General features: G+C 56.4%; 4 protein-coding genes across 5 annotated transcripts; 2 read left to right on the forward strand and 2 right to left on the reverse strand.

Annotated features, from left to right (window-relative positions):
- Positions 1-767: 767 nt before the first annotated feature.
- On the forward strand, positions 768-9,968 carry RGL2 (ral guanine nucleotide dissociation stimulator like 2). The gene is made up of 18 exons (XM_004590266.4): positions 768-910; positions 1,150-1,350; positions 2,665-2,748; positions 2,983-3,161; positions 3,272-3,322; positions 3,422-3,719; positions 4,012-4,263; positions 4,343-4,446; positions 4,532-4,616; positions 4,695-4,763; positions 4,925-4,999; positions 6,569-6,601; positions 6,716-6,837; positions 6,944-7,039; positions 7,122-7,233; positions 7,320-7,610; positions 9,074-9,188; positions 9,311-9,968. The coding sequence occupies exons 2-18, from the start codon at positions 1,192-1,194 to the stop codon at positions 9,520-9,522; spliced, it is 2,337 nt and encodes a 778-aa protein (XP_004590323.2). The 5' UTR covers positions 768-910; positions 1,150-1,191; the 3' UTR covers positions 9,523-9,968.
- Positions 9,969-10,792: 824 nt separating this feature from the next.
- PFDN6 (prefoldin subunit 6) lies at positions 10,793-12,341 on the reverse strand. The gene is made up of 4 exons (XM_058664639.1): positions 11,839-12,341; positions 11,646-11,716; positions 11,262-11,386; positions 10,793-11,142 (listed from the first exon to the last, which is right to left on the reverse strand). The coding sequence occupies exons 1-4, from the start codon at positions 11,900-11,902 to the stop codon at positions 11,013-11,015; spliced, it is 390 nt and encodes a 129-aa protein (XP_058520622.1). The 5' UTR covers positions 11,903-12,341; the 3' UTR covers positions 10,793-11,012.
- A 113-nt stretch (positions 12,342-12,454) lies between these two features.
- WDR46 (WD repeat domain 46) lies at positions 12,455-23,219 on the forward strand. Its single transcript, XM_012928490.3, has 15 exons — positions 12,455-12,614; positions 12,713-12,910; positions 13,005-13,085; positions 13,208-13,320; positions 13,426-13,513; positions 13,916-13,977; positions 14,221-14,325; positions 14,423-14,573; positions 14,667-14,802; positions 14,953-15,052; positions 21,959-22,272; positions 22,415-22,509; positions 22,593-22,688; positions 22,791-22,904; positions 23,003-23,219. The coding sequence occupies exons 1-15, from the start codon at positions 12,537-12,539 to the stop codon at positions 23,105-23,107; spliced, it is 1,836 nt and encodes a 611-aa protein (XP_012783944.2). The 5' UTR covers positions 12,455-12,536; the 3' UTR covers positions 23,108-23,219.
- Positions 23,220-23,514: 295 nt separating this feature from the next.
- On the reverse strand, positions 23,515-25,236 carry B3GALT4 (beta-1,3-galactosyltransferase 4). 2 transcript variants are annotated; one of them, XM_004590265.2, is made up of 2 exons: positions 25,175-25,236; positions 23,515-24,867 (listed from the first exon to the last, which is right to left on the reverse strand). In XM_004590265.2, the coding sequence occupies exon 2, from the start codon at positions 24,844-24,846 to the stop codon at positions 23,713-23,715; it is 1,134 nt and encodes a 377-aa protein (XP_004590322.2). In that variant the 5' UTR covers positions 24,847-24,867; positions 25,175-25,236; the 3' UTR covers positions 23,515-23,712. The 2 variants fall into 2 exon arrangements, with proteins under 2 accessions (XP_004590322.2, XP_058520605.1); XM_058664622.1 differs by lacking the exon at positions 25,175-25,236 and adding an exon at positions 24,943-25,040.
- Positions 25,237-25,376: the final 140 nt, after the last annotated feature.

Here is a 25,376-nt window from a genome sequence, read left to right on the forward strand (position 1 = left end):
TGGACCCCTACAGCGGCTGCACCGGAGCCTGAGGAAGCGGCGGAGGGGCGGGTGGCCAGGTCCTAGTCGTGTGGCAATAAAGTCCTCTTCTGTGCTTCCAACTGGGCCTCAGTCTACCCCATTTCCGAGCACCACGTATCTTCTTCCCGTCACACCGTCCCTTACAACGACCCTGACCTCCCAAACGTCTCACAGCACCTACCACCCAGCTGGAACATTTGGGGCTCGGAAGCCACAGGTTCCCCTAACTCCCAAGTAGCCGCCGACTTCCCAGGGGAAAGGGGACCTTGAGCCCACGGAAACCGCCGAGCGCCCCAGCCGGGACCGGAAGCGGCGGCTTCCTGCCTCGCCCCCGCGCGGAGGGCGGGAGCAAGGGCTCCGCGGAAAGCCCGGCGTGGATCTCGGCCCGTTCCGGGTTGGAATGGGACTTGTGTATACCCCCTCCCCCCGGGGTGACCGTGAAATAACGGGGTCTCACCCTCGCCTAAAACACTTCACGCGGCAAGTTTTGGCCTCCTTCTTGTGGAGAAGGAAATGTTTAATTCTACCCGTCACACCCCTTCGGGGGCGGGGTGGAGACTGGTATTTTTAGTCCAATTCAGTACGCGGCGACTGTGGGTTCCAGAACCCCCGAGTAGGGGCCAGGGGCACTCGGGCGCAGGGGCCCCTGGGCGTCCGGCGCTCCCCTAGTCCGCGGCCCTGGCTCCTGTCCTCACTTCCTTCCCCTTTTGGCTCCAGCTCTCGGAGCCGGCGGGCGCGGGGGGAGCGGAAAGGGCGGGAGGGCCCGAGAGCCGGACGGAGGGGTGCGGAGGGGGGGTGCGGAAAAGCTGAGGAGGGGACTCGATCGGGGGCCGGAGACCGACGGCAACGGCGGCCCGGGACCCACGCTGCCCCGACCCCTCCCGAGCAGGTCAGAATCAGAGCACCCCGTGACCCTGCCCGCTCCCGTCACTTATGACCCTCTCAGCCCCGGACTACCACAAGGGCTCCCCCAGGGCCCATCCCTGAGTCGCCCGCCTACCCCGGGCCTCTGGCAGGGCTCCCGTCCCGTTACCTAGATACCCCCTCCTTGCCCGCGTGCCTTCCCTGGCCTGACCCCTACACCCCGCGCCCGCCTGACCCCCCACCCGCACCCCGGTCTCTCTCCAGGCGCCCCCCATGGCCCGACCCCGCTGATTCCTACACTCGGCCATGCTCCCGCGGCCCCTGAGGCTGCTTTTGGACACAAGCCCCCCCGGGGGAGTCGTGCTGAGCAGCTTCCGGAGCCGAGACCCCGAAGAGGGTGGGGACCCAGGTGGCCGGGCCGTGGGCGGGGGGCAGGCGGAAGAGGAGGAGGAGGAAGAAGAAGAGGTGAGCCGCGGGTGGTGGGAAGTAGGGGCGTCAGGGCTGGGGAGGCTCCGCCTTCCGCTCGGTGTGTGGGAGCCCCCGGGCGGCTCTTGCTCGCTCAGGCTTCGGCTATGGCCTCGCCTCGGGCCGGGTGTCGGCCGCTCGCCCCGCCGCAGGGAGTGCTGGCGGCTCTGGGGCTTGGTGTCCCAGTGACTCAGGACCTGGCCGCAGGAACCAGCCCTGTTCTTGCTTGGCCCTCTCTGCTTAGCCCTGTCCACAGTGTGCCTACCTCTCTGGGAACTTGGGTCTCGGTCCCATCTCCCTCAGGGTTTTTGTTTGGCGGGGAGGGGTTTGTTTCCACGGTAACCGGCTCCTCTGACTGTGGGAGTGGGGAGGGAACCCTCGGATTTCTTGGCCCCTCCCTTACCCTGTCCCTCTCCTGCCCTTGCCTGGGGCTAGGTAGGAGCTGCTAAAGCAAGGTCCTGAAACCTGGATGCCACAGATCTAGGCTGGATACCGTGTGGTCACCTTCTTTCCTTAGGGACTAATAGCAGCGGCCAGGAGCAGGGTTTGAGGCCTCAGGAGAGGCCGGGAGTTGCTTTTGGGGCCCCGGAGGCCCTGGACTCCTGGGTCCGGGGCACTGGGGGAAGGCAGGGTGACTGGCAGGGCTGGTTTTTCGGGATTGGCAGGGGGAGGGACTGGGGCCACGTGACTCTGAGTCCATTTCCCACCCCCCCCATACATTATCCCCACTTCCACTTCTCCTTCCTGTGTTGAGGTTAGAGCTGCCACTTTTGGGGTCTTCAGGGTTGAGCTAGTGAGGCCCCACCCGCGAGATCAAGGGGTGGGAGGGTGCTGCAGGGGGAGGACGGTTCTTTTGGCTGAGGCCACGGCAGGGTCCTTGGTGAGGAAGGCGGGGCGTGCGGTGGCTCTGCCTTTGAGCGGGCTGGTGCTCAGCCTCTCTTGGCCTCTGGCTCGCAGCCTCTCTGGCTTGCCTCCCCTGCCCTTTGCTCCCTGCCTCTCTGCTGTGTTGGGGTTCAGCGCTGGGGGGAAGGAGCTTTGGGGATCTCCAGGATCAGAGATTTTGCGCTGCATCTACCCCCCAACTGCAAGCCCCTCGACTCCGCCGGGCCCTGAGACGGCTTGGGGGGGGCTGTCTGGGCCCCAGTGGGAGAGACCTGGGGTCACCAGCCCCCCCCACCCCCCGCACTCGCTGGTACTGGTCCCTGCCACCACAGGTGAGGGGTACAGAGGGAGGAGGAGAAGGAGGTCTGGGGTGCCATCTGGGAGCAGTGGGCAGTGGTGTGAACTGCTCTCACTTCCCCTTTCTTCCCGCAGGCCCCCGTGTCTGTCTGGGAAGAGGAGGAGGATGGGGCCACCTTCACTGTCACAAGCCGCCAGTATCGGCCTCCAGATCCCTCGGTGAGATCCCGACTCCAGCTTCTCACCTCTGACCCTTTCACTCCTAGCTCCCCTGCTGCACCGGGCTTTTCGGCTTGAGTGTTAGGTCAGGGGGTCTGGAGTTTCAGACTCAGGTGTGAGGCGGGTGGGGGGGCAGCAGTGTGGACTCAGCCTGTTCACACCAAGCCCCGGGGGGGGGGGGTGAGGGGCAAAGTTGAAGGTCCAGGTCACAGATAGGCCTCTTCTGTCCCCCAGGTCCCTCTACCTCCCCCACGTTCCTCCCGGCGGCTCCGAGCTGGCACCCTGGTGGCCTTGGTCAGACACCTGCTGGATCCCCAGACGTCCGGGGCTGACCTGACGTTCATGTCAGCCTTACTGGCCACCCACCGGGCCTTCACCTCCACGTCTGCCCTGCTCGGGCTTGTGGCTGACAGGTCAGGATCAGAAGGGACCAAGAACTATGGAGGTGCCTGCGTTTCCTAAAACCCCATCATGCCACTGGGTGGGTAGAGTGGGTAGAGAGAGGTTTTCTTTCTCTCTGCAGACTAGAAGCCCTCGAGTCTCCTCCTGCTGATGAACTAGAGAGGACAACAGGGTGAGTGACCCCAGCTGAGTCATGGCCTCACGGGACCCCTGCAGTCGAGGCCAAGCTGCAGCCTGATCTCTGACCCTTGGCTGCCTCCCCTTCTCCCAGGGTAGCCATCTCTGTGTTGTCAACCTGGCTGGCCTCTCACCCTGAGGATTTTGGCTCTGAGGTCAAGGGTCAGCTTGACCGGCTTGAGAGCTTCTTGCTCCGCACAGGGTATGCGGCTGGGGAGGGAGTTGGGGGGGGCACCGCTGACCTCCTCCGCAACCTCCGTTCCCGGGTGGACTCCCAGGCCCCCGACCTTCCCAAGCCCCTGGCCCTCCCCGGCGACCCCCCTGCTGACCCTACGGATGTCCTGGTGTTCCTCGCTGACCACTTGGCCGAACAGCTGACCCTGCTAGACGCGGTGAGACCCTGACCCATGCCTCCTCCTCCATGCTCCCTTCCCCCTTCCCTGTGCTCCCAGCCCTTGACTGACCCCTCCTGGACCCCAGACCCTCCCCTGACTTCCACCCCTTAGTGGTCGAGCTCCTGGCCTCCTTTATCTCCCATCTCACCTTGCCCCTTGGCCGTCGCCCTTCAAGCCCTGTGTCCCTCAGGTTCCCTGCCACACTCTCCCCCAAAACCCTCCAAACCCTACTACCAGAAGTCTGACCTTACTTGACTCTGAATTTCAACCTTTGACCTCTGTCCTGCAGGAGCTGTTTCTTAATCTGGTCCCCTCTCAGTGCCTGGGGGGCCTGTGGGGTCACAGAGACAGACCAGGACATGCGCACCTCTGCCCGTCTGTCCGAGCCACCGTCACACAGTTCAACAAGGTGGCAGGGGCAGTGGTCAGCTCTGTCCTGGGGGCCACTTCGACTGGGGAAGGGCCTGGGGAGGTGACCGTGCGGCCCCTCCGCCCCCCTCAGAGGGCCCGGCTCTTGGAGAAGTGGATTCGTGTGGCTGAGGTGAGAGGATTGCCTGGCTGGGGATCCTGGTGCAGACAGGGGGTCCCACAGCATTGGCCTCCCTCTCGGGCCTTGACAGGAGTGCCGGCTGCTCCGGAACTTCTCCTCGGTGTACGCCGTCGTGTCGGCCCTGCAGTCCAGCCCCATCCACCGGCTCCGGGCGGCCTGGGGGGAAGCTGCCAGGTGGGGCCCACTGGGCACTGGGCTGGGTGTAGGGGGCCCTCCTGTGAGTGGGAGTGGCTGATTCCCCTTGTTTTCCTTCCTCCAGGGATAGCCTCCGAGTCTTTTCCAGCCTCTGCCACATCTTTTCTGAGGAAAACAATTACTCCCAGAGCAGGGGCCTGCTGGCGCAGGTAAGGCCCAGCTGTCTGGTGTCCCTGGCCAACCTTGGCCTCGCCCTCCCCTACATCTCTCTGTTTTGTTCCCACCAGGAGGTGAAGCTGCAGGCCCCTCTGGAGCCACACTCCAAGAAGACCCCAAGACCTGGCTCCCGGGGTGGGGTATGTGACTGGCAGAGGTGCTTATAAGGGAGGAGTGTCAATGGTGGGGGCCACTCAAGGGGTAGGATGAAACCAAGAGAATGAAATCGGCTTTCCGGGGACAGAGAGGGGGAGCTCTTGGGACAGTGGCAGGAACATGTGACCTTGATCCTTGACTTCAGGGTGTGGTCCCATATCTGGGCACCTTCCTTAAAGACCTGGTGATGTTGGATGCAGCCTCCAAGGATGAGCTGGAGGTGAGTATGTGTGTGTGCCCATGGGGTACACATTATGGCAATGCAGTGAGTGGGTTTTAGAGGCAGTTATGCTTGTGGGAACTACTGTGTGTATGTGTACGTTTGGGTTACACATCCCGGCAATGTCATGGGCAGGTCTCAAGAGGCAAGCCGACCTCCCCACAGGAGGGCAGTTGTAAGGCCTTAAGCAGCCACAGGCAGAAACCAGCTTGTGGGATGCTCGCTCTGGCTCTCTGGCAAGCCACTCAGCCTTTCTGTACAAGTGGGGTGCATACTGGCTCAGTGCTGAGGACATACTTGAGGCTCTAGCACAGACAGTAAAGTTCCTAATGTCCCCTGAACCTGGCTTTCTCAACTACAAAGCAGGTATTTTATCTTTAAGGATTTAACTATTTATTTGAAAGGCAGAGTTTTAGAAAAAGGCAGAGGGCGAGAGTGGTAGCCTAGCGGCTAAAGTTCTCGCCTTGTATGTGCTGGGATGCCATATGGGTGCCAGTTCTAATCTTGGCAGCCCTACTTTACATCCAGCTCCCTGTTTGTGGCCTGGGAAGGCAGTCAAGGACGGCCCAATGCCTTGGGACCCTGCACCCTCGTGGGAGACCCAGAAGAGGCTCCAGGCTCCTGACTTCAGATAGGCTTGGTTGCGGCCCCTTGGGGCGTGAACCAGTGGACAGAAGATCTTCTTTGTGTCTCCTCTCTGTATATCTGACTTCCCAATTAAAAAAAAAAAAAAAAAAACAAAAAAACGGAAGGAAGAGGCAGAGAGAGAGATCTTCGATTCAGTGGTTTACTCTCTGCACACTCGCAAGAGCTAGTACTGGGCCAGGCTGAAGCCAGGAGCTTGGAAGTCCATCCAGATCTGCCACTTGAGTGCAGGGGCTCAGTCAGTTGGGCCATCTTCCACTGCTTTGCAGGCACATTAGCAGAGAGCTGGTTGGGAAGCGGTACCCATGAGGGATGCTGGCATTGCAAGCAGCAGCCTAATGCGCTGTGCCACAGTGCCAGACTCAGCAGGCACACTTTTTGTGTGTGTGTGTGTCTTTTTTTTTTAAAAAAAAAAAAGACTTATTTTTATTGGAAGGACAGATATACAGAGAGGAGAGACAGATATACAGAGAGGAGAGACAGAAAGATCTTTTGTCTGCTGGTTCACTCCCCAAGTTACTGCAACAGCCAGAGCTGAGCCGAGCTGAAGCCAGGAGCCAGGAGCCTCCTCTGGGTCTGCAATACAGGTGCAGGGTGCCAAGGTCTTGGGCCATCCTGTACTGATTTCCCAGGCCACAAGCAGGGAGCTGGATGGAAAGTGGACCAGCCGGGATACAAACTGGCACCCATACAGGATCCTGGTGGGTGCAAGTGAGGATTTAGCCACAGAGCCATCGCTCTGTGTCCCAGGCATATTTTGTTTCTGAGACACTCAATTTAAAGGGCTACATGGGATGCTGGGTGCTGAATGGATGTGAGGAAAGAGTTTGTGAGTTCGACATGATCCATGCGTTCAGGAGGGGCTGGGCTCTGGCCTGGAAGGCAGCATCAGGAAACCCCTCCTCCCTTACTTTGTCCCTGCAGAATGGATACATTAACTTTGACAAGCGGAGGAAGGTGAGAGGCATGCCTGAGCCAGAAGCTGGCTACCCGTAAGGGTCCCAGGAAGGGGGGACAGGAGCATCCAGGAGCTTTGGGTTTGGGCCCCTGCAGTTTGAGGCTCCTTCCTAGGAGTTTGCTGTGCTTTCTGAGTTGCGGAGGCTGCAGAACGAGTGTCGTGGCTATGACCTGCGACCTGACCCGGACATCCAGCAGTGGCTGCAAGGGCTCCGGCCACTGACAGAGGCCCAGAGGTGACCGGCTGGCTGAGGTGGGGACTCCCGGGCTCTGGTTGCTGTTGCACGTGTGTGTTATGGGAGTGGTATCCTGCCTGACCTCTGCCTGTCACCTCTTCCTCAGTCACCGTGTGTCTTGTGAGGTGGAGCCACCGGGTACCAGTGACTCTCCCGCCCCAAGAGTGCTCCGGCCAGCACTGGTCATCTCCCAGTGGACAGAGTAAGGCAGGCGGGGCCTCGGGGGTACTTTCCTTGAAACCTGCTCACCTTCCTCTGACACTGTCTATCTCTGGCCACTCTAGGGTCCTGGGCTCTGTTGGGGGTCCCACCCCACTTGTGTCCTGGGACCGGCCCAGTGTCGGGGCAGAGGAAGCACCTGGCACCCCTGCTCCTCTGCTGAGCCGCCTGGCTCAGGTGAGCTGTGCTGACTGCCCTGCCCATGAACGTTCGCTCCTTCACCCACCTGCTCCACAGCAGTCTCACATGCCTTTTGCTCCTAGCACATGAAGTGGCCATCTGTCTCCTCTCTGGACTCCGCCTTGGAAAGCAGTCCGTCCCTGCACAGCCCAGCTGACTCCAGCCACCTCTCTCCCCCAGCCTCCTCTCCCAGGCCTTCTCGAGGTCATCGGCGCTCAGCTTCCTGTGGCTCCCCACTGAGTGGGGGTGCAGAAGGGGCCCCAAGGGGGCCTGGCAGTGGGGGAGGGGGATCTGGGCCTGGAGCCTCTGACTGCCGGATCATCCGAGTCCAGATGGAGCTGGGGGAAGATGGCAGTGTCTACAAGAGCATCCTGGTGAGGGCTGTGGTGGAATTGGGGGAGACTGCCTGGTTGGGCTAGATGTTCTTATGTCTGGGCAGCCAAATGATTCTAGTTTTTATTTTAAAAAAAAATATTTGAAAGCCGTAGCTACAAAGAGAACTGGATCAGAAGTGGAATAGCTGAAGAGTGCTGGTGTTGTGGCTTAATGCAACACCAGCATCTTATATTAGCACCAATTAGATTCCCAGCTGCTCTACTTTGGATTCAGCTTCCTGCAAATGCAGCTGGGAAAGAAGCAGAAGATGGCCCAAGTGCTTGAGTCCTGTATCTATGTGGGAGACCTAGAAGAAGCTCCTGGCTTTGACCTGGCCCCACCTTCTAGGGAATGAACCAGTGGATGGAATTTGTCTTTATGTATATCTGCCTCTCTTGGAAACTCTGCCTTTCAGATAAATATAAAAATCTTAAAGGGCCTGGCACGGTAGCCTAGCAGCTAAAGTCCTCGCCTTGAATGTGTCAGGATCCCATATGGGCACCGGTTCTAATCCCGGCAGCGCCACTTCCCATCCAGCTCACTGCTTGTGGCTTGGGAAAGCAGTCAAGGACGGCCCAAAGCCTTGGGACCGCTGTGGAAGACCTGGAGGAAGTTCCTGGCTCCTGGCTTTGGATTTGCGCAGCACCAGCCGTTGCAGTCACTTGGGGAGTGACTCGTCGGACAGAAGATCTTCCTCTCTGTCTCTCCTCCTCTCTGTATATCTGACTTTGTAATAAAAATAAATAAATCTTTAAACAAAATTTTTTAAAAAATTAATCTTAAAAAAAAAAAGTGGAGCAACCAGGGTTTGAATTAGTGCCCACACAGGGTGCTGGCATTAGAGGTGGCAGCTTAAAGTGCTGTACCACAATGCCAGCCCCTTGTCTAGTTTTCTAACCTTTGACAGCTGTTTTCTTCTGTTGGTTCTTTGTGTTAGCTGCTGATCTTGAACCTTAATAGATTTTTAGAACAGTGTTGTTTCTTCACAGGGAAGCAGACTCTCCCTTTTAAAGAAATAATGAGTTTACTTATTTGAAAGGCGGAGACACCGAAAGAGATCTTCCATCTGCTAGGTCACCCCCAGATTCCTGCAATGCCTGGCACTGGGCCAGGCTGAAGCCAGGTGCCTGGGTGTCAATCTGGGTCTCCCACATGGCTGACAGGGGCCCAAGCACTTGGGCCATCTACCACTTACTGACTCCTGGGTGTGCACTGTCAGGAAACTGGAGTCGGGAATGGAGTGGGAACTCAATCCCAGGATTTATGTGGGGCCAGCAGCTGTTTGCAACCGACTGGGCCCCAACTGGGCACCACATGGGCAGGCTCATGGGGCTGTTCCTTTTACAGTGTCTTGGACATAGGATGCCTGTTGGGGGGTTTGGTGGGTGGCTGGGACTGGAAAGATGGGAAGTACGGGTCATTAAGGCCAATGTTTTGCTCTTTCTGTCTCCTATTATGCCAGGTGACAAGCCAGGACAAGGCTCCAAGTGTCATCAGTCGTGTCCTTAAGAAAAACCATTGTGATCACGCGGTAGCGTCAGAGTACGAGCTGGTTCAGCTGCTTCCAGGGGAGCGAGGTCAGGGGCCAGAGGGAAGAACTGCCAGGGAGGAGAGTGGTGCCTTTCAGGGAGTGCTCAGCTATCTGGGCACTCGTCAGGGACGGCTGATTATACCTGACTCTCACCCCATAACCCCTCAGAGCTGACCATCCCGCCCTCGGCGAATGTCTTCTATGCCATGGACGGAGCCTCCCACGACTTCCTCCTGCGGCAGCGGCGAAAGCCTTTTAATGCCACCATGGGCTCTGCCAGTGGTCCCTCAGCCTCCGGGACACCCCCCAGTGAAGGAGGTGGGGGCTCCTTCCCCAGGATCAAAGCCACAGGGAGGAAGATTGCACGAGCACTGTTCTGAAGAGGAAACCTGTCAGGGGGAGGAGTCATGGTGCTCAGAGATGCGGTAGCCACACCATGAGGTGGCCACCAAGCCGCACTGGGACAGAACCTCAGAATGGTGGTCAGCTGCCCTGGGGCAGTGAAGTGCCGCTGTTTTACCAGTCCTGTGGGAGCTGGAAATCTCGCAACCAAGCTGGGCCGCTGTGTAGAGCTCCCTACCTCCCATGAACGTGGCGCACGATGAGCTATGGGAAGAGGCACTGGTTCTAACTCCTGGCCACACCACAGCACCAGACAGATCAAGGCAAGGCCTAGAAACAGATGGGGGAGGAGGCCAGGAAGGGAAAGCCAAGAAGCTCCAAGCCCCAGGGCACACCGGGATGGCAAGTGGGTTCCAGTGGGAGTCTTTTCTCCACAGGGGCTCCTGTCACTGTGACAACACTAATAAACCAAACACTACCTGGACTCTTCTACCTGTCCTTGCGGTGCCTGGTGCCCACTTGTTGGCTGAATGGGGGTGGGGTGTGAGCTTGGCCAGAGAACAGCACAGCAGTGTCCATCCTCCCATAGGAGCAGAAAATGAGGTCTTACGGAGAATGGCTTCCTCAGAATAATATGTCCTTTCCTTCATTCACTCAAGTCAGGACCCACAGGAGGTAGGGGCCAAAGTGGTCAGTAGAAACTCCCTTGGCTTCAAATCAAGAGACAATTGTAGGGTCAGGAAACCAAAGAACAACTTTGTGGACAACCTGATGCTTGAACATAAAGCACTCTGTGTTGGGATTTCCCATCAGTCTAAGTTGCAGATTCTGACAAGGCTGGAGCTATAAAGAACTGGGATTCTGGAGTTACATGGGAGGTGACAAGTATGAGGTGACTTTAGAAAGTTTGTGAGAAAAAAGCAAATGAGAAGCTGTTTATTTCAGCACAAAAATTTTGGAATCCATGCATGTGAAGGGCCTTCAAAAAGTACATGGAAAAGGCACGTTACAGGAAATACATGCATGATTCAAGATTTAAATTGCACCAAAATAAACCTTTTTTATTTCTTGAGAGAAGAACACAAAGCTCCCTTTTGTTGTAAACGTACCCGTTCATCCCCTTCCTCCTGGAGCCCTAGGAGGAGGCACTGACAGGCACAGCGCAGAATGGAATCCCACTGCCTCCTGAGTTTTTAGAGAATTTTGAGTTCTTCATTAGCTGCCACTCCCAACAATATGCTAGACTGCAAATGTCCTGCTTCCTAAAAACTCCTGCCTTTTAGGAAGAAAGCTTGGAGATATTTTAGTGTTTGGGTTCAAGAAAGAAGCAGCACCCCTTAGAGATTCCCGCTGCTAGGACATGGTTTGAGGGGGAAACGTGGGTGGTGTACATATAGGGAGAGGCCAGGGGGATGAGCGGAGACAGTAGCACACAAGTGGCCGGTTAGAAATTGGAGCCAGGCATTCTCACATTTTATTAGCTATTATAGTCCAGACCCTAGAGTTACCCCCACCCCACCCCATGAAGTCAGGCTTTCCCAGGTGCTCCTGCCTTTGCTGCCTGGGCCCGCTGGAACTCCTGCTGCAGCTGGGCAAGGGTTTCCCTCTGCTGCTCCGACTGCCGCTCCAGGTCCCGGAGCTGGGATTCGTATCGCTTACTGTGGAGGGGGCAGAGGAGACACAGCAGGAGAGAGGGAGCAATTGGCGGGCCTTAGGGTACTGAAAAGAAAATAAGGGAGGCTAGTGCAGTGGCAGGGGGTGGGGACCCTGGACTCACATTTCAGCAGTGATGTAGTCCAGCCTCTTGCCCACGGTGGCCCGCGCCTCCCCCAGCTCCTGCTTAACCAGCACGGGGCCCAGAAGTTTGAAGACCACGTTGGATCCATCCAGTAGAGCCAGTTCCTGGTTGGGGAGAGGGGAGGACACACCTGATCAGAACCAGGGCAGCGCTCAACTGAACTTGAACTATGGTTATGCAACAAGGTGGAGGAATCCACCATGGTGAGAGGGTTTGGGGAGGGGTGGGGAGAATCCAAGCACCTATGAAACTGTGTCACATAATACAATGTAATTAATGAATCAAAAAAAAAAAAAAAAAAAAAAAGGACCAGGGCAGCGGCGCAGGTCCCTCCTCACCCCCACCACGCCCAGTTAACCTCACCTCCTTCACTATGTTGTTTTCTGTTAACTGTGCTTCCAGCTTCTGTCTCCCTGACATGGATTTACTCAAGTCTGGGGAAGGGAAGAGGGACAGGATGAGCGCCGCCGGCTCCCGCGGCCCCGGTGCAGGAGGGCGGCTGCGGAGCCCTGGCGAAGCCGAGGGTCGAGAGTGGCTTGGGACCCTGCCCCCTTACCCTTCTGTAGCTGTTGGTACTTCTCCACTTCTCCCTGCAGCTTCTTCTGGATCAGCTCGGCCATGGTGGGGAGGCAAGCCCTAGAGGGGCGGGAGCAGCTCGCTGGCTCTCACCCCCGGCAAGGTGCCGAGCCCTCTTTCCAATCCGGCCTAGGACCCGGCAGTCCTCTTGACAAGAGGCAGCTCCTTGGGGGTACCGCAGCGTCTCTCTGTCCGGGATGTCTAATCTACCTGACCCTGGGGGATGGAGGGCGACGACAGATAAAATCCCTCTTTAATCGAAGCTCACGTTCTCCCCGCTGTATTAACACACCCGGAAGTAAACAGGAATGCTGGGAAGGACCGAGCCGGAGGCTGCCTTCTGATGGCCTTTCGGGAAATGTAGTTTTTTTTGCCCTAAGTGGCATTCGGCTGAAATGCCTGGACAAATCCGGAAAAGGGCTACACTGTTACTCGGCTTCTGCTCCGGATATGCTATGTCTTTTACGTTTGTCGGGGAAACGCTGCTGAGCCGGAGGGCGATGCCTAGGCAAGTCCCCGCCCCTTCAGAGGAAGCGTGCTCTCACTCAAGATGGCGTCTACCAGACTTCAGACCTGGTACGGCGCTGATTGGCTGAAGTGGGACAGAGGACTTCCGGGAGTTTCGACGCGACCCGTGGGACAACCGAAGGAAAGTTTTGCACGTGGGTCGTGTTTCTGATGGCCGAGATGGAGACAGCCCCCAAGCCCGCTAAGAAAGCCCCACCCAAGAAGGGCAAACTGCAGACCAAGAGGAAGGTACAGGCCTCCGTGGGCGAGAAGGGAGGTGTCTTAGCTGTGGGGTCCGAGGGCGGGACGAGGGCCGCGGAGTACTGGGGCTCCTGGTTTGCTCGTAGAGACCGCGGCGGTACTGGGAAGAGGAGACCACCCCGAGCGCCACGGGGGCCTCTCCGGGACCTCCTCCTAGCAAGAAGCGGAATCGGGATCCCCGTCCCCGGAGACCGAAGAACGCTCACATCCCCAAGAAGTCCCGGGTCTCCGCGAAAAAATCTCGGGGACTGAAGAAGCCGGAGCCCCAGCGGAGCCTGTCTGGGGTGAGCCCTGCACCTGCCAGGGTGGCGGCGGCGGCGGGTGGAAGGCTTGGGGTCCACTCGAAGCCATGTGCTAGTTGCCTGCTCTCGGCCCCAGGCCCAGGACCCGTTCCCAGGTCCCGCCCCGGTCCCTGTGGAGACGTCCCGGAAGTTCCGTCGCATTGACAAAGCTAAACCGGTGAGACAGCTGGGGCAGTGGCTAGGGGCTGGAGGCTGGGAGTCCCTGGGGAGACGTGCATGGGGTCCTGGTCAGGGAGCTCTGCCTTGATCCCATCTGGCCGTCTCCCAACAACGTTATAGCTCCCGCGCCCCAAGTCCAAGACCCGAGGCCGACTTGAGGCCGCCGAGGCTGAGGAAGAGGAGACCAGTACCAAAGCTGCCCGCTCTGAGCTGCTGCTGGCGGAGGAACCGGGGTGAGCAGACCCGCGTTGGGACCTTGCCAGGTTCTGCTCTGTGGGATTGCCCGTGCTTGTTTTCGTGGTGCTTTTCCCACCTCAGTCCTAAACCCTTGCTCCCAGGTTTCTGGAAGGTGAGGATGGGGAAGACACAGCGAAGATCCGCCAGGCAGACATCGTGGAGGCCGTGGACATTGCCAGTGCAGCCAAGGTGAGGCTGAGGAGGGAAAGAGGCCCTGGCATTGGTGGGTGGTGCAGGGGGAGAGGACAAAGAGCGTGGAGGCAGCTATGGAAGGGCACCCGCTTACTGGTTCTCATTTATGTGAAAGGCAGACACTAAGAGAGAAAACAAGCAGAAACTCCATTGCTGTGTCATTCGACACAGGCCCATGAGCCCTGGGGCTGGGCGGGGGTGAGATTGGAGGTATCCCCAACAGGGAGTCCCATGCGGGAACCCTATGACTTCAGCCTGATTGCTGCCTCTCAGGGTCTGCCTGACAGGAAGCTGGAGTCAGGAGTGGAGCTGGGAGTGAAAGCCAAGTGCTCTGAACAGACATGCAGGGGACCTAACTGCTTCCTGATTTTGCTTTTCTTTCCAATCCCCGTTCGCCAGCACTTTGACTTGAATCTGTGGCAGTTTGGGCCCTACCGACTGAATTACTCTCGCACTGGGAGGTGAGGTGGAATTCAGTCTTCTCGACCAAGATGTGCTCCTGTTTTCTTACCCTTCAGCCAGGCCCACCTCGTCCTCAGGCAGCAGATGTTGGGGTGTGGGTGAGGGGAAGGAAGGCCTGTGTGCTTGGGTGTGGGGGTGAGCGTGTGCAGTCACTTGCCTCCTCTTACCGGGATGGGGCAAACCTCGTGTTGAGTCGGGCTATTCCCTGTACTAACGTTCAGCTCATTCCTCACTGTTAACAGACACCTGGCTTTAGGAGGGCGCCGGGGTCACGTGGCTGCCCTTGACTGGGTGACGAAGAAACTCATGTGTGAGATCAATGTCATGGAGGCAGTGCAGGACATCCGGTTAGTGGACTGTCTGTCGCTGGGCAGGGCTGGTGTGTTGGGGGCGTTACAGCCCAGGGTGCTGTTTTCCACGGAGCCATTCTTCCTCTGCCCCAAGGTTTCTGCATTCTGAGGCTCTGCTTGCTGTCGCGCAGAACCGCTGGCTGCACATCTATGACAACCAAGGCATCGAGCTTCACTGCGTCCGCCGCTGTGACCGCGTGACGCGGCTCGAGTTCCTGCCCTTCCATTTCCTCCTGGCTACAGCTGTAAGGGGCCGTGAGGGTGGGCACAGGGGGTGCCCCCGGGGAGATCCTCGAAGAGGGGTGTGAGGACCACCAGGGCCCGTCTCTCTGTTTCAGTCAGAGACTGGCTTCCTGACCTACCTGGATGTGTCGGTGGGGAAGATTGTGGCTGCTCTGAATGCGCGTGCTGGGCGGCTCAGTGTCATGACACAAAACCCTTACAACGCCGTCATCCACCTTGGACACAGCAATGGTCAGTCCCTGGCTCGGTCCTGACCCAGGCCAGCCTGTATCTTGTGAGTCCCTTCACATTCCCCTTGAACTTGGCCCGCTCGAAGATTGGAGGGCCTCCTTCTCCCACAGGCACAGGTTTGTGTTAGTGACTTCAGTTCCTCACCCGCAGGGACCGTGTCATTGTGGAGCCCTGCCGTAAAGGAGCCGCTGGTGAAGATGCTGTGTCACCGTGGTGGTGTCCGGGCTGTGGCAGTAGATGCTACAGGCACGTAAGTCACCCAGTGAGGTGTTGGTGTCACAGCTGCAGGATAGGACAGGCAGAGTACCTTTGGTAGCACAGACGGGTGGCCAGGTCACCTGGGCTGACATCCTGGTGTGCCTGCCTCGTGGCACATGCAAGTGTGGCATACTACATGGTGCCCCACCCTGCCCCAAGGACCGGAAGCTCTTCTTTGAAGAGGCAGATGGTAAATATTTTCGACTTCGCTAGCCAGGAGGCAAAGTCAGGGATATTGTGTAGCACTTTTATTTATTTATTTGTTTTTGATAAGATATATATATATTAGTTGACAGGCAGATTTTTACAGAAAGAGGAGAGACAGGTTTTCCATCTGCTGGTTCATTCCCCAAATGCTCCATAGGACCCAGAAACTTCTGGGTCTCGTGTGGGTGCAGGGCCGCAAGCACTTGGGCCATTCTCCACTGCTTTCCCAGGCTATAAGCAGAGAGCTAGATTGGAGTGGAGCAACCGAGATGTGATCTGGCGCCCATACGGGATGCTGGTGCTACAGGCAGAGCAGCAGCCTGCTATGCCTCTGTGTTGCCCTGCGTTTACTGCCCAAATGGCTGCAGTGACTGGCGCTGAGCTGATCTGAAGCCAGGAGCTTCTTCCAGGCCTCCCACTTGGGCGCAGGGTCCCAGGGCTTTGGGCCGTCCTCCGCTGCTTTCCTAGCCTACAAGAATGGAACAGCCAGACACAATCCGGGCCCCAAGAGAGAGAGAAATCTTTACTGCCCAAATGGTTATAACAACTGGGACTGAGCTAGGCTGAAGCCAGGAGCTTGATGTAGATCCCTCAAGTGGGTGGCAAGCCTCCAAACACTTGGGATATCTTCTGCTGTTTGCCTGGTTGCATAAGCAGGATGGTAGAAGTAGAACAGCCGGGACTTGAGCCGGTTCCTGTATGGGATTGTACCATTGCAGTTGGTGGTTTTACCCACTGTGCCACATTACTAGCACTTACATGTACTTAAATCAAAAGAGAGAAAATTTAAACTTTTACAAAATATTTTTTTTCCTAAGATTTATTAACTTAGTTGAAAGGCAGAGCAATGGAGAAAAAGGGAAAGAGATTTTTTCATCTACTGGTTTCCCACCCTAAGTGACTGTAACAGGTGGAAGCCAGGCACCAGGAATTCCATCCAGGTCTCTCACAAGGGTGTTGGGGATCCAGGCATTTAGCCATCGTTGCTGTTTCCCCAGGTGCACATTAGGAGGCTGGGTTGGAGGGGGGGGGAGCTAGAACTTGAACCAGGCACTTCAGGATTGGATGCAGGTTTCCCAAGTGGGGACTACTGCAGAGTCTTAAAGGTAATAAAGGTCTGTTAGTGGGAAGAACTGAGTTACTCTCTCTGGGTAACATTTGCTTAACTGAGGTTCAATGTTAGTGTTGCAGATTATGAAAGTTGATTATGACTGCTTTTCTGTTAATGCTGATCACTACAGAGACTTCATCTTTTGTGAAGATTTATCATCTGAGTGACAAAGAAAGGCAGAAACAGGGATTTTCCATCCACTGGCTCACTCGTCTGATGGTTACAACTGTCAGGGTTGGGCCAGACCAAAGCCAGGAGCCTAGAACTCCATCCAGGTCTCCCTCAGGGGCACAAGGACTTGGGCCATTTTCTACTACTTTCCCAGGTACATTAGCAGGGAGCTTAGAAGTGGAGCAGCTGGGACTCAATTCAGTGCCCATGTACATGTTGCATGGTGGTGGTGGCCTGACTTTGTGTTATAATGCTAGCCCCCATGTTTCTTTTCTTTAAGATTTATTTTTTATTAGAAAGACAGATTTATAGAAAGGAGAGACAAAAAAAGATCTCTCTGCTGGTTCACTCCCCAAGTGGCCATAACAGCCGGAACTGAGCTGATCTGAAACCAAGAGCTTCTTCCGTGTCTCCTGTGCAGATGCAGGGTCCCAAGGCTTCGGCCTGTCCTCCACTGCTTTCCCAGGCCACAAGCAGGGAGCTGGATGGGAAGTGGGGCCACCAGGACACAAACTGGCACCCATATGGGATCCTGGCGTGTGTGAGACAAGGAATTTAGCCACTAGATTACCACGCTGGGCCCGGAATATAATTTTCATATCTTAAAATGTTTTGTTTCTCTTTTACCAGATTAAAACTTAAAAAAAAAAAGTTGGGGCTGATATTGCAGCACAGCAGGACAAAACCGTTGTTTCTGAAGCCGCATCCTGTATTGTGCTGGTGTGAGTCTGTGCTGCTGACTCTGATCAACTTCCTGTAGTGCACACGGGAAAGCGACTAATGAAGGGGGACCTAGAGCGAATGCCTAGCTCCTGGCTTCAGCCTGCTCCGGCTTTGGCTGTTGAGACAGCTGGGAGAGTAAACTGCTTTGGTCAAAAACCTCAATAAAATTGTTGTAGACATTAAAGGCGGCTAAGGCAAATGAGCTTTAGCATGTGACTTACAACTAATGAATGCCAAGATCACAGTCCTCATCATGGAGGGTGATTGTGGGGCTGTTTGGCCTGGTGGTTGGCATCATCTGGCCTGCCCACCTCCTGTATTCAATCCCTGTATTCACATCCCACTCTGCTCTCCCAGGGCCAGCATCCTGCTAATGTGAAGCAGCTCGTGTACTTGGCGCTCTGCCAGCTGGAAGATCAGGATTTTGTGCCTGGTTCCAACCTTGTTTAGCTCTAGCTATTTTAAGTATTTGGAGAGCAGATGAGCAGAATTGTCTGCATCCCAGACCCAAGTTCCTGGCTTTGAGTCTCGGCTGCGCTTCCATTTCCAACTGGTGTGCACCCAGAGAGGCTGCAGGTGATGGCCTAAGTACGTGGATGCCTGGACCCCATGTGGAAGACCTGGATTGGGTTCTCGGCTCCTGGCTTCAGCCTGGCCCATCCCTGGCCATTGGTGGCATTTAGGGAGAGAAGCAGCAGGTGGGAGCTGTCAGTCACTGCCTCTCCACTAAGCTCTGCAGATCTGGCTGGGGCACCTACTTTGGCTTCTGTGCCTGAGAGACGGTCTGCATTGGCCACTGCTATTTGGGTCGGCTTGTTCTGCTCAGTCCTTTCACCTCTCAGGCATGCGGAGTGTGTCTGCTTCAACCTGCTTTCTTTATTTCATTATTTTTAAAATTTTGTTTTTAGTAATGATTACATGTTTGATCAGGGTGGGAAGGATCAAGGTTTAGGGAAAATTGGGTGAACTCATTACTTCTAAACTTGCTATTTCTTCTTGTTCCGGGGGGGTCAGGCTGCTTTCATTGTGAGGTGCGGGGAAAATGAGGCTGCCCTGGTGTATTCTTCCAGTTATGCTTTTTTACCAGAACAGGTGGCCTTAATTTATGGCAATGATTGGCAAGGTTATCCAGCTACTTTCTACTCTTTTTTTTTCCAGATGTACTTATTTTTTATTTTTTAAAAAGATTTATTTATTTTTATTGCAAAGTCAGATATATATAGAGGAGGAGAGATAGAAATATCTTCCGTCCGATGATTCACTCCGCAAGTGACCACAACGGCCGGTGCTGAGCCAATCAGGAGCCAGGAGCCTCTTCCGGGTCTCCGATGTGGGTGCAGGGTTCCAAGGCTTTGGGCCGCCCTAGAATGCTTTCCCAGGCCACAAGTAGGGAGCTGGGTGGGAAGTGGGGCTGCCGGGATTAGAACTGGCGCCCATATGGGATCCCGCGGAGTTCAAGGCGAGGACTTTAGCCGCTAGGCCACGGCGCCGGGCCCCAGATGTATTTATTTTTATTGGAAAGGCAGGTATATATAGAGAAGAGACAGAAATTTTTTCGTCTATTGGGCCTGGCGGCGTGGCCTAGCGGCTAAAGTCCTCGCCTTGAACTCCGCGGGATCCCATATGGGCGCCAGTTCTAATCCCGGCAGCTCCACTTCCCATCCAGCTCCCTGCTTGTGGTCTAGGAAAGCAATCAAGGACGGCCCAAAGCCTTGGGACCCTGCACCCACATCGGAGACCCGGAAGAGGTTCCTGGTTCCCGGCTTCAGATCGGCGCAGCACTGGCCGTTGTGGTCACTTGGGGAGTGAATCATCGGACGGAGGATCTTCCTCTCTGTCTCTCCTCCTTTCTGTACATCTTACTTTGTAATAAAAATAAAAAAGTCTTAAAAAAAATTTTTTTTTTGTCTATTGTTTCACTTCCCAGATGTCTGTAATGGTCAGAACTGAATTGATCCAAAGCCCGGGGCTTCTTTGTTTCCCATGTGGCTGCAGGAGCCCACGGATCTGGGCCATCCTCCACTGCTTTCCAGGCCATTACTAGGGAATTGGATCAGAAGTGGAGAAGCTGGGACTTGAACTGGGCCATATGGCATGCCAAAGCCGCTGGCAGAGGATTACCCTATATGACAAAAAAGTCTGCTACTTTTTTTTAAAGTGCATTATTACTTATTTACTTTAGAGAAAGATTAAGATCATATGCACCTCCACTGGTTCACTCCCCAAATACTCTCCATGACTAGATCTGACTGTTGTCAAACTGGGAGCTGAGAACTCAATACAGATTTCTCCACGGGCAGCAGGATCCCATCTTCCTGAGCCATCACCGCTGCTACACAGGGTCTGGCCGGAAGCTTGAGTTAGGAAGCAGAGCCAGGAGTTCAGCCCAAGCACTCCAGTTTGGGATGTGAGCATCTTTACTGCTAGGCTAAATATCCCGCTCCTGCACAGTTGTTAGCTGAGGTCCCAGATGTAACTTGTCCAGTCCTGGATGGTCGCCCTCCTCCCATAACTTCTGCACCTGCCCTGTTCCCCCAGTTTCTCTGAGAATGTGGCTGCTTTAGCTGGCTCCAGGGATCCCATGTTCTTCAGCTCTCAGGAAGAGCAGGAATCTCAGCTCTGTTTGCTGAGTATTTTCCAGGTACCCAAGCAGTGATATTTGCTTTGGGGGAGCACTTCCTGACTACTAATGAGCACCTCTGAAATTCCTACTGCTTTTCTTTAGGGGTCCCTGCCATGCCTGCTGCTTTTCCTGCTTAGCCTCTCCTCTGGGCGTGAGCACCATAGCCAGTTTGCAGCATCTAGCTCTTCCTAGTATGTCTCAGGGGTGGTTGTCCGATGATCTTTGCTGTCAGCTGCTGTCCTCTTACATGGCTGCCCAGGAATCTTCGATTTATTAGATATAGAGTGTTTATTTACTTCTAAATATGGAAGAGGTCTTCATCCAGTGGTTCACTTCCCAAGTGGCTATAGTGGCTAGGGCTGAGCTAAGCCAAAGCCAGGAACTTTTTCCGGTCTCTCACTTGGGTGCCAGAAGCCCAAGGACTTGGGCCATCTTGCATTGTTTTTCCCAGTGCTTTAATGAGAAGCTTGATAGGAAGTAGAGCAGCTGGAATTTGAACTGGTGTGCATATGGGATGTTGGCATTGCTCTTTTTAAATTGTGTTGAAGTCCTAAGATAGTGCACCTTGAAAGGTTGGTCACCGACTTTGGGATGCTTGGACCCCCTGGTCCTGTGCACCTGTGTAGCTCTGGGGCCAAGAAATATGATTCTGCTTTTTATACCCCCTGTCAGTACTGACCAGGCACTAGCAAGGTGGCGAGGTCTGCTCCAGGCCTTCTGCCATCTGTGGGCTAGTGTGTTACATTGTCATTTGTCCCACAGGCTGCGTGGATCAGCCACTCATGCACCTCAGCCTGAATCACTTAGTTCATTGAAGCCCCGGGTCTGGTCAACGTCTTGTGCAGTAGCTGTGGCCCTTAGGTCCATCCCTGCTTATCCAGCTTCCCGGGTGACTTGCAGAGAAGCCAGGGGGACACCAGATATGAAGCTCAACATCTTCTCAAGGAGCTTTCTGGAAGCTTGCATCAGGAGAAGGATTGAATTCTGCATGCTACACTGCTCACAAGTTCAGTAGGGTGGTGTGGCCTGGGCTCCTGGCCGAGTGTTTCCCTAGCTTTGTTGGTGATCAAGGAGCCTGCCTGTGCTGCTAGTCCTTGGGTCACTTATGACCTTGTGTCTAGGAGCCCTTAGTAATTCCTGGCTTGCATGTGGTCTTTCTGTGGTCAAGGCGGGATCCTAGTTAGCTTGGCTTGTCCAAAGTGTCCAGCTGGGCTGTGTGGGGCTGCGTCAGTGGGTGAGCCTCTGCTCATGAGATGCTTCAGTTCCCACCAGGGCTCATAGCACAGGTGAAGGAGCTCTCTGCCCTTTGCAAACATGTTACCTTTCAACCTCCTCAAGGGCACAGTTAAAGCAGTGCAGGATTCCTCCTGAGTGCTCACTGACCCTGCCCCTCTTCTGGGCTCCTGGCTTCCACCTGACACAGCCTTGGCTGCGTGGGCCTGTGGGCCATGAACCCACATATAGATGGAAGATTCTTTCTCAAGTCTTTCAAGTAGATAAAAATAGATATTAAAAAAAACCAGAAAGCCCAGGCCTGGATTGAATTCTAGCTGCACATTCATTAGTTTAGACTTGCTTTCTCAGCTTCAGGCTCCGCATCAGCAGATGGGAAATAAACTTAGCACGGAGGGGTGGGTGTCATGGTGCAGCAGCTGAGGCCATCATTTGGGACACCCAAATCCTACACTGGAGTGTCTAGTAAGTCCTTGCTACTCTGCTTCAATCCAGTGTCCTGCCAATGCACATGGGAGTCAGCTGGTGATAACAGGTGCTTAGCTCCCCTCCCCCAACCCAGCCCAGTTGGGAGTTCCTGGGTTCACTGGCTCTGTGGGGAGTGAACCAGAGGATGGACGATCTCCCTCTGTGATTCTGTCAAATAAGTAAATAAATCTTCATAAGAAAAGTGCACAAGCTTGGCTGAGAGGACACCGTCAATGTTTAACGTGGTGGTAGTAGTAATGTGAGTGCAAGTCTCCTCCCTGTTCAGATGTGCCGTATAGACTTGGCCGCAAGTCTAGACTGCTTGATAAACCCTGACAGCTCGACTCCCCTTCCCCTCCCAGGTACATGGCCACATCCGGTCTCGACCACCAGCTGAAAATCTTTGACCTACGAGGAACGTTCCAGCCTCTGAGTGCTCGAACCCTGCCCCAGGGGGCAGGACACCTGGCCTTCTCCCAGCGAGGCCTGCTGGCTGCAGGAATGGGTGATGTCATCAACATCTGGTCAGGGCAGGGCAAGGCCAGCCTGCCCTCCCTGGAGCAGCCATACCTCACCCACCGGCTCTCAGGCCATGTCCACGGACTTCAGTTCTGCCCCTTTGAAGACGTGTTGGGCGTGGGGCACAGTGGAGGCATCACTAGCATGCTGGTCCCTGGTGAGTGAGCCAGGCAGCAGGGCTGCACGTGGCTGAACTGCAGTGGGGAACTGGGGTGGCCCTGGGACAGTGAGGGGCAAGGGGCTCAGTAGGTGGAGCTGTAGGCGAGTTCTTCCTCACAGCTGCACACCCCCCTCTTCAGGAGCTGCTGAGCCCAACTTTGATGGTCTGGAGAATAACCCGTACAGGAGCCGGAAGCAGCGCCAGGAATGGGAGGTGAAGGCCCTGCTGGAGAAGGTAAGCTCTCTGCTGGAGGTATCTGTGTGGCTCAGGGCTGGGAACTGTGGGGCTCAGCTGCATCCTGTCTCTGACATCCCCAGGTACCTGCAGAGCTCATCTGTCTGGACCCACGAGCTCTGGCAGAAGTTGATGTCATCTCTTTGGAGCAGGAAAAGAAGGAGCGGATAGAGAGACTGGTAGGAGCAGGCCCCTAACACCCCCCCATCCTGTCCACTGAAGTGTGGTTCGGTGAGTGGTTCCTGCCAGCTGCCTGGATTTCACTCTGTCCCCTCCCTCAGGGCTATGACCCTGAGGCCAAGGCTCCCTTCCAGCCAAAGGCCAAGCAGAAAGGCCGCAGCTCTACAGCCAGCTTGGTGAAGAGGAAGAAGAAGGTCATGGACCAGGAGCACAGGGTAAATGCACCTGAGGTGGACTGTGGCTCCTGGGGGCACCTCTCCCTGCCAGCCCACCACTCACTGAGCCACACTTTTCCTTTTTTCCCCTGTCCCAGGACAAGGTCCGGCAGAGTCTCAAGCAGCAGCAGAAGCAGCGGAAGCAAGAGAAGACCAAGTCCCCAGGGGCCCATCCATCTGCCCTAGACAGATTTGCACGCTGAGCCAGGCTCCATTGTGGCTGACAATGTGTGGAAATGACCATTTGTTGGAGTACAGAGGACAGCTGGCTCCAGGGGTGGGTTGTTATTAAAGAAGAAAGTGATTTTTTTTTTTTTTTTAAGATAATTTCTGGATCATCCTGGAGACCTTGCCCATATGGGGCTTCTCTAGGAACACAGTGGTCCCAGGGCCTGCCTCCACCTCCCTCATTGTTTTTCGCTGTGGCCGCCTTCCTAGAAAGGCCCTCCTCTTCCCATGTACCTACAGATGTCCTCCCCACCCAGCATGCCTGGCAGCCTCTGAGTTCCAGCATGCTGGGGAAGACCACACTGCACTTGGAGAGGTGAAGAGACAAGTTTATTGAGGGGCATGTGCCCCTCTCCTGCCCTGACTGGAAAACAGCTCATGTTTGTTTTTTTTCTCCCCTAAAGACCATCTTTGGGCTGGCAGGCCAGGTCCCTAGGTGTCCTCTATGTCTTTGGTGGCAGGCTGAGGGTCTAGTGTGAGGAAGGCAAATGAACAGCTGCATCCAGCGAGGGCACCCGCCTCGGGCTAGCTCAGGAGCTCCAGCTGCTCTCTTGGCTTCTGTGGTCCCAGCTCCCCTCAGCTAATGAAGCCAGGCCATGACCCGACACCGCACGATACCCAGGATTCCCTCCAGCCAAGAGCAGAAGGGTGCAAGCTTTTCCCCATCCAAGCCTCCCACCAGCTTCCAGGCTTGCTCCAGCTCCCAGGCATCCAGCTTGTGAGACGTCAGCAGAAACTTCCCATAGCAGCAGCGGTCCAGTGGGTAGCGGGTAGCACCAGCCAGCCTGACACAGTGGGTTGGGGCGAGGCCACCTCGGCGAGCACTTACGCCCACAAAGACGTCCTCCAGAGGGAGAGGAGGCGTCCGGCCTGCCACCTTCAGAATGAGCTGCACGGCAGAAGCGGACAGCACGTAGCCTGTGCCAGAGGCATAGGGTGGAAAGGGGCCCAAGGCCTGAGGCCACTGCTCCTCAGACACTCGATGGCGGCCCCCTGGCAGCCGTGAGGGGCTCACCCTCCAGTGCACGCGACCTAGGTACAGGAGAGGAACTGCCTGGGCGCCCAAAGCCAGGCTGTCCTCCCGCTTTTTCTCTCCATGGGCAGCTGGTCCCTGGGTCTGCATGCTCCTCTCCCATCGGCCTCGCTGGACCAGCTCCGAGACCAGTTCAGGGACATTAACATAGACATCATCATCAGTTTTGAGGATGTAGCGAGCCATGGAGCAGTATTTGTGGGCCCAGTTAAGCCCGCTGAGGGTCTTGAGGGTGAGGTTTCGGTAGGAGTCCCGGAAGGCTGCCTGCAGGATGTCCCCCTGAGTGGCCGACTCCCATGCGAGGTCGTGCCCATGGGAGCCCCGGGCCGGCTGCGGCCAGCCGGGCTCCCCCAGCAGAAAGAGCGTCCGCACCCTGAGCCCCCGGGCCTCACGCACGCCGCCCCACGAAGCGCGAATCGCATTTCTCTGGTTGAGATTCTCCGGTGCTGTGCACACCAGGATTAGCAGGAAGGGAGGCGCTCCGGGACCCCTGCAGGCCTCCGGGTTGGGGATGAGGAGGCGGGGCAGGGGCAGGGGCGGCCCCGGCGAGGCAGGGGCGGGCAGCAGGGACGCGAGGGAGAGGCTCAGCAGCTCCTCCCCGAAGCCCGAGGGCCCAAAGAGGCTCCAGACAATCAGCAGCAGCAGGGCGGCCAGGAGGAGGCGCCGGAAGCCGAAGGGCATGGTGTGCCGGTCAGACGGGATCTGGAAGGAAAGCGCCGTTAGCGCGGGGCGGGCCCGCTGCGAACCGGCCACGCCTGGGACGACGGGGAGGCTTACCTCGCGGCCCGGACAGTGCCAGGCTCGGCGCCATGGCTGCCCGCCCCTCACGGCGCCGCGCGCTCGCATCACCGCCGCCGCCGGAAGCCGCGACCGGGCGGGGCAGCCGGCGCACGCGTCTCCCTCCACCCGCCCGTGCCGGCTGTTTCACCGCCGCGCCGGGGCTTCGGGCGCCAGGCCGTGCTTCATCTCCCCACGGCGTGCGAGACACGGGACCCCACAGGTGACTCACCGAGCGGCAGCGTCCTGCTCCGCAGCCCAGAGACCCGCCGGGCTCCCCCTCCAGGCTGCGGATGCCGCTGCACCCGCTCCTGACAGACCCTCCGAAGATGCGCGCAAAGCCTGATCCCACCTCCCCGCCGGCCCGAGGAGCCCCTGCACGTGGGCAGCCTCACTACAGAGCAACAGTAAAGGCAGCCCTCCACAAGTGGACG

The sequence above is a fragment of the Ochotona princeps genome, chromosome 1 (genome assembly GCF_030435755.1).
Source record: "Ochotona princeps isolate mOchPri1 chromosome 1, mOchPri1.hap1, whole genome shotgun sequence".
Classification (NCBI taxonomy): Eukaryota; Metazoa; Chordata; class Mammalia; order Lagomorpha; family Ochotonidae; genus Ochotona; species Ochotona princeps.